At 43.6% G+C, this 15,672-nt stretch overlaps 1 protein-coding gene across 9 annotated transcripts in view; it reads right to left on the bottom strand.

Moving 5' to 3' along the window:
- Nucleotides 1–15,672, bottom strand: part of FGD3 (FYVE, RhoGEF and PH domain containing 3) — a 107,390-nt gene that overhangs the window by 43,436 nt on the left and 48,282 nt on the right. For 8 of the 9 annotated variants that reach the window (XR_015259603.1, XM_086755884.1, XM_086755877.1 and 5 more), the window contains exons 2-3: nt 6,023–6,193; nt 497–665 (exon numbers count right to left, since the gene is read on the bottom strand). Coding sequence is in view for 8 of the 9 variants with exons in the window: in XM_086755884.1 (XP_086612010.1) it covers nt 497–665; nt 6,023–6,193 (340 nt within the window). In the remaining variant the exon portion in view is untranslated. Of the gene's footprint in view, nt 1–496; nt 666–6,022; nt 6,194–12,690; nt 12,757–15,672 lie in introns of those variants that run through there. The other variant, XM_086755883.1, reaches the window with a different exon arrangement.

Below are 15,672 nucleotides of genomic sequence, written 5' to 3'. Positions count from 1 at the left end.
GGAAATGCTGCTCTACATGACATTGTTTCACAGTATATTGTGATTTAACTCTCCCTTGCCTCCAAGAAGCCACCTAACAGCACATCTGACGCTTACTGAATCTCAGACAGAAAATTCAATTATTTTGTAGCATAATAATCAAGTTCCTATAATGCAAAAAAAAACAACCAAACAATCCCAACATCAAGTTAACTTACTGAAAGCAGACTCTGGGCTACTTGTTTCTGGTAGAACACTTACCCAGTTCAGCAGGTCTTAAGCTCCTTAAGAACAAATGTATGTTAGAAACTAAAAGTTCTTGAAATACATGGTTTAAAAAATAAAAAAATAAAAAAATAAATCATCATGTAGTCAGCCAAGTTTTGCACGTCCAGTGGAAAACATCCCAAGAGGAATTTCTATGGGACAATTACAATTAATCTTTTTTTATGGTTAGATTCTAAGTGAAAGACGCAGAACAGGGAGATTAGAGACGATCTCGCAAAGCCATATTTACCGAATACTTTCAAACTTCTCAATGAGCGTGTTGACTCCTGCTGATATTAGTATTTCTTCCTCTCCAGGCGCTAAGCTCCGCGACGACTTGGGATCAGCTGGCAGAGGCCGAGAAGGTGCAGGAGGAATTCTTTCCTGCCCAGGTTTGAGATGGACAGGCTTAGGAGGTACTAATAAAAGAGAGGGGAAAAAATGGGAGGATAAATCTCCATCTTCTTTATCCTAAACTGGGAATAAAATCCAAGCGCTCGATACAGAACGAAGAGTATCCATTCTTTCACCAGCCTTTCTAAATTGCACAGGTGCAGTCCCAAAGTATTTCTTACACCAAAGCAGACTGCTGTACGCAAAAATAAAAATGATGGGCTTCTATTTTGTCTTTCTCCAGCCGTATCAGACGTGCTAACGAACCGAGCAGCTCACAGAACCTTACCGCTTCCTTGTTACCAAACAGGATGCACAGCTCACACTTCGTTTTTGCAAATGTGCTCACCATCTCAATCACACTAACGAGTTTCCCCTCCCATGACTTTTCACAACTCGGGCACTCTGTTGAGTCTCTTACACTGAGAAAAAAGGAAAAAAAACCCCAACAAACAAAAACAAACCAACAACTCAAAACAAACCACCAAAAAAGAATCCCACCGTGGATTTCAGTGCCTTGTGTTTGCCTGGGCACAAATGCCACAGGCAGAACATAATAGCTTTTCTTCCTTTCATTCTCCCTCCCCCATCTTTGCTGTGGTGTAGTCTTCATAAATTTCCTTCCTCTTTTGGTTCTACATTGAGATATATACGATATAAATAAAACACACGTCGTAAGAATGTATACATTCTGCTGAAGGGTTCACTAGGAGGCAAAGGCACAATGTTTTACACAGTATTTTAAAAAATGTAATGTAATTTAAATGTAATGTAATTTAAAAAAAATTATTCTGCCTTTGTATTGATTGCAGAGTGAATGGTTTTGGAAATACGCAAGCAGTAACCCATGGCAACAGGTTCACGTGCTGTTAGAGTTTCGTACAGTGAAAGCAACCTGACACAGGCAGACTTGATGCTGGAAGGCAGGCAAACCAACTGCGCAATTACTCCTCAAGCGCACGCTGCTTGGAGTGGTGCTGCCAAGAATCCCCTCTGGTCTAAACTATCCAAAGAGTTAACACGTTAAATGAGGAAACTCTAAATATGTGTTTTATTAAACAACGTTTTCAAAAACAGTTTATTTCAAGCATTTCCAATTTTTGAATGGTCCATATGGCACATCAGCATAATGTGATTAACATCGTAACAGAGCTTTAATCAGCAACTGTTCTGAATGTAATTTCAAGGTTCCTTTCTCGAAGAGGCTAAACGGAGGCATACACACCCAAAAAGCCAGTTCCTGTTGCCCCTACCCTGCAGAAGGCTCTGCATCTCTTCTAAGCTCTACATCAGACCAGATGTCCTCCCTGCCGCCGCTATGGGCGGTCATTGTCTGAGGTCAGTGATGAAGGACCGGTAAAGAGTTTTTGAGCTCTGAGTTTTAAACTACCTACATTACTGAGTATTTATTTTAGCACCAAAGACTAAAACCAAATCTCCTAAAGATCTGAGCTCTAATGGGACACTTTCTATACAAGGACTGATTTTCCCAGTCTCCAAAACCATCTGGAATTCCTGTCTTAAAGGTGTTATAGTTCAATTTTGAAAACACCACCACAAAACTTCTCTTACACAGGAATAACAGGTAAGCAGGAAAAGAAAATCATCTTGCATATAAATGGGATGGTGGAGCTCTATGCTTCATTCACCAGGTTTTCACTTGCACACCGCATGACCACACTATGCCTGGCCACACTTTTCCTTGTAAAAACAAAACAGAACAATCTGAAAAAAAAGTATCCACGCAGCCATCTGGCTCATCCAGCCAGAAAAGGCAAGCTCTAGGCTCTTTACTGAAGGCGTGGAATGCGGCAGGCAGACAGGTCAGAACCTACCCCACATCCCCTGCCAGGCCCTTCATAGCTTCAGACTGGTCCACAACACTCCCAAGTTCATTGCCAAAGCATTTACACGGACAGCACTGGGTGTCACTGCTGTCCACGTAAACATTTTATGTCCTTCCTGCTAGACGACTCCACCTGAATCACCTGAGACCACACAGCAGGAACCAGTGCTGTTATTTTCTCACTTCACGTCCCAGCTGCAAAGCGTCACAGCCTTGGATGCAGCTTCCAGTGCCTGTCCTGTGCACAGACAGGTAAACTGGTGGGAAAAAGGAAGCAAGCCAGCTGCTCGGAAGAGATATGAGTATTAACAGAGCATGTTTCAGGTGGTGCCTGAAGGCTGAAGCCATGCTCTGGAATGGTACTGCCCCAGTCCTCCTCCTCCTGAAGGTTTTAAGTAGCAGCCCACGGCTATTTGGAGGAGGCAGAAACCAAGACAAAATCTTTGTTGCAGAAGGAACAAGTGAAATAATGAGAAGCAGCGAGACGGAATTAGAAAAGAGAAAGGCAAGGTTGAACATGTGGGAGAAGGCACAGCCCAGGCTTGGCCCTGGGTCTGTAAAACAGCAGGGAGTAAGGACCCCTCTCCCTCAGTCCAAAACCAGCAGCTCAGCCTTTGCGCCACTTCAGTCCCCCAGCCCACGAATTTCTCTCCCTCAAGTGGCTCCGTACAGAAATACAGTCAACATCCATTTATTAACAACTCGATGAAGGCATTCCTACCAGTCATCCCAGTGGCAGCACGTCTGCCTGACTTGCTGGGAAAGCTGGGAGGACCTCATAAAGAGAAATTCAAGTGGTGTGAGCCACATTTGCAGATTTACTTACTTCAGTTAAGGTCCCTTGACAAGAAGAGACCTAACAAAATAGACATGATGAGGCAGGTTATGAAGGGTTATCCCCCGGGAAGTGAACACACTCAAAAAAAGAATAAATGACCCAACAGCACAACCTTGGGTGGGGGCAGAGAGATGCTCTTAGAGTCTCAGGTGGTGATGCCAGCACGCTCCACCCAACAAATCAACCAGAAACAGGCCTTAATGAGGCACCCATGGAGCTCTAAGGAGAAAGCCCTGGGAAGAAAGGTTCTTGCATAAAAATACCAACAAAAAAACTGAGGAAAGATTTATGTCTGCTGCAAAGAAATGCACCACGCTGTCACAACTACTGGTTTTGGACACAGACACCAGGAGGAAGCAAGGGTGGTTTAGAGGAAAAATATCAACTTCAATACAGTCAATTCAATAAAACTAACTTTTTTTAAAAGTTATTTTGAAAATTTCATTTTCCTGGAAAGGCATGAAGTTCTTTCCTTTCTTTACTGGGTATAGGAGCCATGCAGTAAGAGGAAATCAATGATTTAAGGGAGAAAAGCCATTTCAAATTTACAAAGTCAGCAAATGTGAAGAGAAAAAAATATTGTACCATCTTCCCTTGCCTGCAGACTATCATACATACTGTTCTCTACTGTCATACATAACTTAATTGCAGATACTTTTAAAAAGTAGTTTTATTATAAAGATGTTAAGTGAAATAATAAAAACATTATTTTAAAATTTATTACAATGAAGTGTCTTTCAGGAAGACGACTGGCACATCCATGACCAAGACTTACAAGGCTGATTTGTAGCTTTGGCTAACCTAACTCAGTCTGAGACAACATCAGGTGGTCTGATTTTCGAGTACTGGGTACTACGCAACAGTCTCTCACGGGAATTGTCATTGGGACTCCTGTTTCTTCTTTGGCTACTTTTACAGTGACATCAAGAAGCCCAACAAATTGAGTTCTGTCAAAGAAACTATTAGCAAGAGTAACTAGTCAAGAAAGCATTTTACCTTTGAGGGTTTCTTTCACCTCATTACTAATTTCCATCCTTTTCAGAGCATTAACCAGCCAGTAAGATACACTGACTTCTTTAGTTCTAAGCTTATGGTCGTAAAGGGAGAGGTCGTTTGGATGTGTGTGAGCAGCAGAAAGAAGCAGCACCTCTCTCAGTGATGGAAATACCAACATTAATTAGTATTAGTAGTACTAATACTAACTCATACTAACCTACTTGGGTAACTTTTAAGCATGATTTGAACCATGCTAAGTAGGCTCCGTCCAACTTTTGTGAAATACTCACATAGAAAAACAGGCAATGTCCTCAGTAATTGGAAATCAGCACAATCAGCACAACAGCAAAGGATCTACAGCAGCTGAATGAATTCCAGTTCTTACTGAACAGGAACTTCTGCTATTCCTTTATATTATTATATATATTGATTATACATATGACTATTAACAACAGTCACGGGACTCTCACTAATTAAACCTGGACAACCAAGACCTCAAGGTGAAAGTTCCATAAATACCCAGACCTCGTGAGATGTTCCAAGCATGAACGAGTATGCTAACTGAACAGTTAAGGCCTACTTCCAGAATCAGAAAATACGGTGCTTTCTTTTGAGTTGCTTAAGGCTGAATGCGTATCAAAACTGCTTTCACCAGGCATTTGAGTCAGGAGGGGGTGGTGGTGCAGAGTTTCAGTTTGTACAACAAACCCTCATGATGACCAAAATATCTTTTCTTTTTCTCATGTGATAACCACCACCATCTTTCTCACAGATATGCTTCTTAAAAAAATTTTGGTCTATGAACTTAGTATCTTCTTCAGGTTCAGCTTCTTTGTTCCAAATGCCTGTCAAACTACATGCTTTCTGCATCCCCCATGACCTTCAGGCAAGCACTCATCTTGTACAATATTTTAATGGATTCTACAAAGCAGCGGGTGGTGGCAGTGGAGGCACTTGGCAAATTGATATCACAAAGAAAGGACCACATGTCATTTCACTGATGGAGAAATATGAAAACAATTTATACTCTTTCAAGAAATTTATTGCAGTCTTTTTTCAGCATTCAGATGGTTTAGGGAAGAAAAGCCCAGGAAGACCGTAAGACCTGCCTGGAGACCAGCTGGAACATGCTTCTTCCTGGCTTCTCTTCGACCGTACTTTGGGATTGCCACCTACTTGACTATGAGTCTGGCAGGCCTGTGGAATTACCACAGCCCGCATACTATGCTTGCGTGTGACTAGTTTAGCTTCTATTTCTCATTTTTAAAATACATTCATTACATTTTAGGCATTTCCTGTTGCTACGCATAGTTCTCACAATAAATGGAAAACAGACCAGGTTTGAACAATAAGCTATTCTTACTTAAATACTTAAAAAAATTTAATTAAGAATGAAAACAGTATTGCTAAATTAAACTTACACTTCACAGCTGCACAAGATATAACAACAGCACAGGAAATATCAATTGACAAGTTAAGCAATCTGTTATGCCTGAATCAATTTCTTCTGGAAGGCTTTCCTAAAAGGTTATCTAACATGGGAAAAAAATGAAGATAATAAAACCTTACCAGCTGTACTTGAACCTTAGAACATAAAAATAACTACTTTGCTGTGACTTAAAATTAAAACAATTCATTTTAAAATATTACATTCCACATGTGATAGAAGCTGGTACAGTTGCTAGAAGGACAAAGCCACTTGCCTTGGGGTTTCTGCAGAGGATGCATTTTGGCCAGCGGAGCTTTGGTTTTGGGCTTCCTTCCAGCTTGATGGATACATTGCGCCGGGCTGATGTGCTGCAGTTCCCCACACGCTTCCAACACCGGATTTGAGTCAATGTGACATTTGATTTGAAAAGGAGAACAAGGGCAACCTGAGGGAGGAGGGGAAAAAAAAGTCAATATTTATTTTGTTCTATTAATCCTGAAGAAAATTTCTGCTAGTTCTAGAAGCGTATCACTCATCCCAGTTCCTGAGGAAAGGGAGCAGGGCAGAAGCAGACTGAGCCATTCACTCAAATGTTATTACAAGCAATATATCCAGCCTTAACGATGATGTCAAACTAGTGACTGGTAAGACAGATGGAATTTTGGCAATTCTATCTTTAATTAATTACTTACTTCTTGACACTCAAAATAAAAAAGTAATTACAAAAGATAAAAACCATTTCAAAAGGCTTTCTCCAAACAGAAAAACAAGCGCCCCAGCACACAAGATCATGTTATTCGGTAAAACACACCCACGTCACGATGAATTAGAAATGTGTCCCACGTGGGCACAATGGTACAAGAGCCATCCCTTCAGGAGATTTAATCACTCAAACTGCATTTTACCGCTATTTATTATTCCTCCTTACATAAAATATTAACATTCCTTCAAAAGGCTCCGGTCTAGAAGATGCCATTAAGAGAGAACCCAGTGGGAAAATAGAGAAAGAGGTTATTAATATGTTTGTTTGTCTTTTAATTTAACATTCTTGATTCATTTCTGTGGGCACTGAGGAGATAAACCCATATATTCACTTTCACATAGTGGATTTTGGGGGTTTTTTTGGACTTGTGGCAAGCCTACAGCTACGTGAAATCCACACGCCAGCTTTACTAAGGTGTCACAAGAAGGTAAAAAAAAAGTTTAAAAAGGACTGTGGCTTAAAATTGCTGCATATGAGCACATGAATATATACAACAGCACTGAGAAGTGGAAAACGTATCAAATGTAGAAATTTGAACGTTAATCCATAAAAAAAAAAAAAAAAGAAGGCAAAGAAAACATGACAAGCATTCTTTCCATATTCCTGTTTTAAAGTGGACTAGCTGAAATTACCAGCATCTTGCTGGAGCAAGAGGTGACCTGCATCCTGTAGAAAGGGTTCATCTAAATGCGAAAAATCAATCCTTGCCGTCCTGCGACGTGTTCGAGAACACGGCATTAGCTTCACAAATGCAACCTACTCTTGGCCCGATTTATATTAAGATCAAAAAACTGAAATGACAAGCACCTCCATCCACATCAACTGAATTATCCTGGGTTTATACTAATGGTATTAAATCAGGATGCGACCTTTTGAATAAAGACTTTGAAATCTGAGCCGTACAGACTGCTCGGGAAGATTAGCAGAGAGCTGCCCTCAAAATGTAGAAACTTTCACAGATATATTTTTTTTTTAATTCATAAAATATTGAAGTCGATTTTGCAGACAAAAATAGATTTAGATGGCACAAATTTATTTACTGATCTCCGCCACCCAAACATACAAACCCTGAATTCCCCGGTATGCCAGCCAGTCGTTGCTGTTGAAGCTTCATTTGCATTTCCACCACAAAATCTGCTTTTCAGCAGATCTGAGACCAGCTATTAAAACAGCCTTCCAGCTGAAACCGGGAACTAATAAGTACTGGGTTTTATTCAAATATAATTTCACTTATCAGGAAAACGCAGTGAAAGTAGAGTAGATTATTAGAGCAGATTAATAGATTATTGCAAACACATCATCACAGAAAGAGCTTACGCAGATGCCTCGGCTCTGGGTAGCAAGAGCAGTGCCACGACACGCCAGCTTTTTAGGAAAAGGACTGAGACGTCTTCCTTATTAACAGTAGCTGACACAGCATGGAATTAAAATAGTGCACAAGGGAACAGCTCTAATTCAAGAAAACAAGAATAGAATCTTAGAATCACAGAAGGCTTTGGGTGGGAAGGGACCTGTAAAGCCCGTCCAGCCCAACCCCCTGCAAGGAGCAGGGACATCTCCAACCACATCAGGTTGCTCAGAGCCCCGGCCAACCTGGCCTGGAATGTTTCCAGGGATGGGGCATCCACCGCCTCTCTGGGCAACCTGAGCCAGTGCTCCACCACCCTCAGTGTAAAAAATTTTTTCCTACTATCTAATCTGAATCTACCTCCCTCTATTTTGAAACCACAGCTTTCTCAGCTCAGTGCTTCAGCAGGGATTCACCAGTGCCCACGACTGGAAGGCAACCCAGCAATGCTGTATTCTCCTAAAAATTATTTTCATGATTCAACTTTGCACATAAGCCAGCTCCAGACAAGATCAGAAGACACCTCTAAGCGTGCTATCCCATTTGATCATAGAAGCACGGCACTGGCCTCATCTCTAGCGAGCCCTGAAGCCCCCGTCAGATGCTGGAAGCGACCAGTCCCCCGCGGCGGCTGAAGGGGGAGAGCCACAGCTCCTCCTGTCCTTGGGTACTGCACCCCCGGGATCCTCAGCTGGGACCCACTGACCTGAGCATTCCCAGTTCCTCTTCAACCACTTCAACCACTGCCATCAAAAGAAACTGTCTTGTTGGGAGCATTTTGTAAAGTTTCAAAAGGAACTAAAGCCCAATTCCTTTTTCTTTCCTATTGAGATTCATCATTGCAAAAGCAGGTCTGGCCACCTTTCTTTCTTACTGATAAAAATAAGAGCTCGTGGTTATTTGCTTGCTTTCAAGTGCATGGCACCACCAGACACCTCTTCTACGTCTAGGCTAAAAGCTCTTATGACCTACTTATGTTACTGAGAAGTAGAGTGTTTTGATCCTTATTTTATAAATCCACATCCAAGTTTTTCTCTTATACTGCATAATCCTGTCAAACAATCAAGGCACAAGATCCTCTACTGGTAATTACTCAACAACCACGTCCACCTTGCCCCAAACAAGCTCTGACCTTGGCTCCAAATGCTCTAGGACTTGTGCTCACAGCCACTTCCCATTAAACAAGACCTAATATTTAAAAAAACATATCCATCGTCCTCTAAAAACACAGTATTTTATAGCATCTTCTATATTGCACATACAGGTTGCTGCTGAAAATACATCATTGTTCATCTACTGCCCGCAATCAACCCACGTGTTTATCGACAGTACATCCAAAGAGCAAACGGGCACAGAGCAGAAAATGAAACGGGTAAGCTGTTGGAAAGGAGGGGAACTTGGAAGGCCACAAGTGCTTTAAACTCCAAACGTAGCGCTGGCCCTAAATCAAGAAACATACGCATGGGTGAAACCACAGAAGTGGCTTTCATTCTTTTTTATTTCATTTAAGCCAAGACGGTTCTCCCTATTCATCTCTGATGTGGCCCCTAAGGGCTGCTTTTTGCACACAAGACAAAAAACCACTTTCCTTACATATTTTTTCAAGTGCTATAAAATGATCTGCGAAAACAAGATTTACTGGATTATTTCACATGGAATTCTCTGAAAGTTAACCCCACTGTCTGCTGAGCACGCTCCAGGGTGCTCCTGGGCATGGAAAATGAGAGGGACAACATGAATGAGATCCACGCATAGCCCAGGTACCCACCTTCAAGATGTCCATGCTTCTGACAGATTCTTCCAGAGCAGGAGCAGGTGATGATTCCCTCATCGCCTGCTCTCCCACATCCCCCAGACCTGCAGGACCCAACACAGACATCGCCTCCTCTTTGCTCTCCAGTCCAGAGTTGGATTGTGTAAACCCTCCCTAGACCGGATTAGAATCATAGAATGGTTAGAGTTGGAAGGTACCCTCAAGGGTCATCCAGTCCAACCCCCCCTGCAAGGAGCAGGAACATCTCCAACCACATCAGGTTGCTCAGAGCCCCAGCCAACCTGGCCTGGAATGTTTCCAGGGATGGGGCATCCACCACCTCTCTGGACAACCTGGGACAGTGCTCCACCACCCTCAGCATAAAAAAGGTCTTCCTTATATCCCGTCTGAATCTACCTCCCTCTATTTTGAGACCATTACCCCTTGTACTGTCACAACAGGGCCTACTGAAGAGCTTCTCCCCATCCTTCCTGCAGCCCCCTTCAGGCGCTGGAAGGCTGCTCTAAGATCTCCCTGGAGCCTCCTCTTCTCCAGGCTGAACAGCCCCATCTCTCCCAGCCTGTCCTCATAGGAGAGGTGCTCCAGCCCCCTGATCATCTGCCTGGCCTCCTCTGGACTCGCTCCAACTGGTCCATGTCCTTCCTATGGCGGGGGCTCCAGAACTGGATGCAGTATGGATTAGCTGTAACCGCCATGGAAGCACTTGGGAAGTGTACTGGTATGTGTAAATCAACAACAACAAAAAAATGGTTACTTTTGTCCAAACCTTATAAAAGGCTACTACTAATAAACTGTTATTCCTAGGGAGCCTGGCTGACGCTGACTTCACACCTGATCCTTCACACCTGAACTGTGAGAGTTCCGGGCAGAAAGTCACAGCCTGTCTGGACACAGAGCACACCAGCACCCTCCAGGCACGCACAACAGGCAGTGCTCTACAAACCTCAGCGTGCACTACCAAACGTTAAAACTCTGCTGCAAAACTCAGCTTTGCTATGCGCAGTCCTTGTGTCTCTAATGTATTTCAGCTCAAGTACTTCAGGGCTTGTTCGTAATTCTGCTCACATGAACAACACTGCTTAAAATTTCTCTGCTCAAAACCAATCCAACCAGAAAAGGACAAATATTACAATGCAAAAAATTATCTCTGGAAAGCATATTAACAAAGTAGTATGTACTTAAGGCTCCTACAAAGGTAAAACTTAAACAAAACTGAAAATGCCTAAGATAATGTACCATTTATATTTTCACTAAAAAGGAAAAATAACTTCAGTGTTTCTGACATAATTCTGATGTAATGATGGGCTGCATCCCCTGCAGCGTGCCCAGCAGGTCGAGGGAGGGGATTTTGCCCCCTGCTCCGCTCTGGTGAGACCCCACCTGCAGTACTGCTTCCCTCGCAGTGGAGGGGGCTCTGGGGAGACCTTCTAGGGGCCCTCCAGTACCTAAAGGGGGCTTAGAAAAAAGATGGGGAGAAACTCTTCCGCAGGACCTGCTGTGATAGGACAAGGGGTAATGGTTTTAAAATAGAGAGAGGCAAATTCAGACTGGACATCAGGAAGAAATGTTTTACACTGAGGGTGGTGGAGCACTGTCCCAGGTTGCCCAGAGAGGTGGTGGATGCCCCATCCCTGGAAACATTCCAGGCCAGGTTGGCCGGGGCTCTGAGCAACCTGATGTGGTTGGAGACGTTCCTGCTCCTTGCAGGGGGTTGGACTGGATGGGCTTTAACGATCCCTTCCCACCCAAACCACTCTGTGATTCCACGATTCTAATTCAACGCCACTGGGAAATATTTTCACGACACAGAAAAATTTCTCAATTATCTCCCCTTATCCTCACTAAGCTGCCTGCACCTAGAAGAGAGCCCATATTTTTGAAAAATTTCTCTTAGACTCTGTGACAGACTTGAAGGCTATGATATAGTTTTCTATTAAATAAAGATAAAAGATAAGGATTTTGGGTGCTCCACTGAGCGTAGCAGTAAAGAGAGCAGTTAAACACAAGCCGCTGAACTTCAGGAATGTAGCTCTTCCCAAAGTTTGGCTACAAGCTGAGCAGGCTCCATGCACCTCTAACCTCCGCTAACAGGTTTGATTATGCCCAGTTCAAGCATCCCTGTATTTTCAACTGGAACATCCACGTGGGCATTCCCTAACGCTGCCACGGACAGCGACGTTCTCTCTCTCTTCATCTCTAGCAAAAGCCTTTCAAGGCGGAGAGGCTGCTCTTAAGGCAGAAACCTAGAAAGCAAAGGGTTTCAAGGGCAGAGCTAATTTATGTATCTGAATTAAAAAAAAAAGACAACCCTGCTAAGAGGAACTCTGACACAAATCAAAAGGTGCTGATTATGCCCTCCTTGTGTCAGCAGGAATCTGGCGAGTGTCCTTCATGCTCAGGCTGTGTTACAGACACCGCTGGGTAAGGATGGCTTTAGAGAAACGACAGCACTCACTACACTGCAGGAAAACCCAGCGTCGACAGCCCTACTGCAATGAAATTCATCTCACTGTCAGCTCTAGTAATGGCACAGCATTATCCCGCTTGTTACCGTTGGCGACAAAGCACCCAGCACCATCCTCAGCGCGGCCCACGACCGGCAGCTCCAGAGCCTGTGTTCCTCCTCACCTCCCCAGCTTCACATGTTGCCCTGTGCTAGACCAGCTCCCGACCCTCTCCCACCGAGCAGGAGGGAGCAAAGCCCTTCCCTGCCTCCAGGCACACACCCTTCTTTTCCCTCTTATGCTGCTTCATCAACTCCAGCACTTTCCTCAGAGCCACTTAAAAACTCCCCTCCTCCTCCCGCCCACGGCCCACAGGACCCCCGAGCAGGGGGGCATGTGTTGGGGCCAGATCTATGACACTGGCAAGGGTCATTTCACACGACATCTATTTTTCCGGCATTCCAAAACGTCAGCTTCAGTAAAAAGAGTGACGGCAAAGTGATCACCATAAGCTTTCAGAGACAGATACAATCAAAGAAACGTTCTGTCAGAAAGCAAGCGAGAATCCGGCCCGGACTGCAATTCCATATCAAGAGAGATGTATGTAACTTACTTGTGTTCCAGCAGAGATCCCCACATTTTTTCTTATTTTCTCAAGCTACAAGGCAACCGAAAATAAGGGAGACCAGCTCCTGCTGCCGCTCTCGTTTCACGGCTTAAAATGCCATGCTCGCAGGAACCGACCTCCCCCATCCCACTTCCTACCCCAGTGTGGTTAGGTGACTCAAAGAACACAAACGTGGCAAGGGCGAGCGGAGGAGCTTTACTAAGCAGAAGTGGCAGGAGATTGCTGTGAGTCTGCAGAAAAATCCTCTTTGGTTTTAAGTTTCATGCAATACGTCGGATGCGGAGGGTTTAGAAGCCTGAAGCAGACAAGAGGAGAAAGCTGCATCTCTTTAAAAAGCTTTCTGCTTAGATACAGTTCAACATTAACGCAAGAACGGTCAGTAACAGCAGTGACACGTCACGAAAACAAAAAAAATCGCAGTTCTCAGCACTCAAACTGTCAGACGGCTTCACAGCTTCTCTGGGAAATGAAGGGCTCCAGTACAACCACATGTAGTCTTCCCAGAAGAGTCAGACTGGGGTGTCTAAAGAGCTTTTTGAAGGTAAAGGCACTCAGTTTGCTACGAAACATCCCGCAGAAGTGACAACAAATGCAGTTCAGCAGGCAAGGGGATGGAGCTGCTTAAAAGATTTCCACCAGAAGTCCTAAAGGTTTTCAATGCTCCTTCTCCCTCTCCTGCTCTCCCATCAGAATCCTACTAAAAAAAAAAAAAAAAAAACAATAAAGGAAAAAACAAAATGTAAAATTTTCAAATGAAACGCTGCATTTCAGGGCAAGCGCCATCCCTGGGGAGCGGCAGAAGGGCTGCTGGTGTCCTTACCAGAAAAACACAAAGCCTGCAAACCACATCAAACCGTTTAGTCTGAGGGGGGCTGCGAGAAATTTGGTAAATTCAGTTTAACACACTTACAACAACACAGAAACACATCCAGAGAACAAGAGGAGTTTTTACAGAAAGAGCCATATAGTTAAAATAAACAAATGTGTGCATATAAAGCGCAAGAACAACCAGTAGCTTCCCCAGACCTGTAGCACTAGGATTTGGGATTTTGGGATTTGGTGTACTTTGGCCCTGTTCTGACTGCTTTTAAATGCCTTAGGTGAGAAAGTGTCCTTTACTATACCTTTCTCTAGTATCCTGAGCGTCACTGCTGAACGTCACTGTCACAGTATTTTCCATAAAGCTGCATCATGATTTCCCACCTTTAACCTCATCAGATTATTTTCAAGCAAGTTCCTGCACACTAATCCAAATAATTCAAGGCTATGCTCTGTCGGCACGGGTACACACTTTACGCCTCTCATCATGTGAATCACAACAGACACATTCTTGAGAAAAACAGTTTTTAGCTCTGACTTTTTCTGTTTCAAAGCCAGTCCCAAAGGCCTGCCGCTGCGCTGAGCATCGCTCCCCGCCGTGAGCTCCCCAGGCACAGCCTACCGCACGCTCACGCTGGAGAGCCGCAAACGGAGCCAGCCACACAGCTTTCACTGAAATTACGGATATTTGTCTGACCACTGGCTATTTCTAAGATTTCACTGTTGGTTTATAACTACTTGTAGCGCTTCTCTGTTTTTACACGCTCATTTCTGTGCAGTCTCTGTATGTCTCTTGTTTTTGTTGCTCCACCCCGAAGAGCACCTAACCCTGTGCAACGCCACTCAAAACCCTCCTCTGCCTCTGGGACGTTTCACACTAGGTCACGCAGCCAGTGATTACTCCACAACTGCTTTGAAGAAACCATTACAGAACATTAATTATTCTTATTATGAATTTCATTTAAAGAATTAGCTTTTCAAGAGACCTACATCAGCCCTTTCCTCACAACATCTCTTGTCCCACTCAACGCTGCCCGGAGAGGGTACTACAGCACAGTCCTCATTTTCTATCCTGCATGTAAATTATAAAACCTCACACCCCAGACTCACATTTGTCCAGCAAGAAACGCTGCTGGTGTTGCTAGTTCAGGACAGAAGGCAGGGCTGTGGGTGTCAGCATGGGCTCTCACCTCCCGGGATCGCCGGGTGCAGCTTGGTCACCAGGGCTTCTCCCTTAGACGTGGGTTAGCTGGCAAACTGCTGCTAAAAATTGGCTATAAAAGTGATTCTGAAGTGTTTGCTCTACATTTATATGTATTTATATGTATATAATTTATATACATTTATATAGTGCACAACAGCCAGATCTCTGAGTGACAGAAACGAGGAGTTTTGCATCTAATTCTGTGTTACAGCACTACTCAACGTAGGTGCGCAAACCAAATTCCTGCGAGAATTTTATACTTATTATGTGACAAGGTAAAGAAAAGGCAGAAACACAAGCATATCCTATAAATCCTGCTGCTAGAAAGTCCTTACACACAACCTCACTCTGGGGCAAGGAAAAAAAAACAGAAGACAAAAAACCAAGCAGGCACTCACTTCCAGTTTAGTTTTTTTGTGTTGCTCCAAATACAACCGGCCACCACACCACCCACAGGCAACACAAAGCAAGGTTTCCTAAAAGACCGTTCAGATGTTCCACATTCCCACCGAGTGTGGCAATGACAATATCTGCTGAGGTGTAACACAGGATCAACTCAGCTTGCCGCCAACAGAGAAATTTAATCTACTTTCCAGGACAAAAAGGCAGAATCTAGCATTAAGTGTATGGAAGGTCACTTTTCCCTAGAAAAAAAAAAGTTATATTTATTATTTCATTATTATTTTAGAGCAGGCTATCAGGCCAATTCTCGACAAAAATTATGCAAAGGGAAAAAAACCAGCAGCTGACGGGGAGCAAGGACCAGCTCCCAACCCGGCGATTCCAAGGGAGTGGAAGCAGCAACCAGAAAATCCATACTGAGCACAGAATAAAAATACGCTTACTTAAAAGGAAAATGAGAAAGAAACCAAAATTAAGCACCACAGAATACATTCTCCATCAGGACTAACAACAGGCACATTAAAGCCCTCAAACAAAAATAT

This window comes from Chlamydotis macqueenii, chromosome 10, assembly GCF_036417535.1.
Source record: "Chlamydotis macqueenii isolate bChlMac1 chromosome 10, bChlMac1.mat, whole genome shotgun sequence".
NCBI lineage: Eukaryota > Metazoa > Chordata > Aves > Otidiformes > Otididae > Chlamydotis > Chlamydotis macqueenii.
Note: the sequence above shows the minus strand (reverse complement) of the source record. Positions and strands in the feature narration are given on the sequence as shown.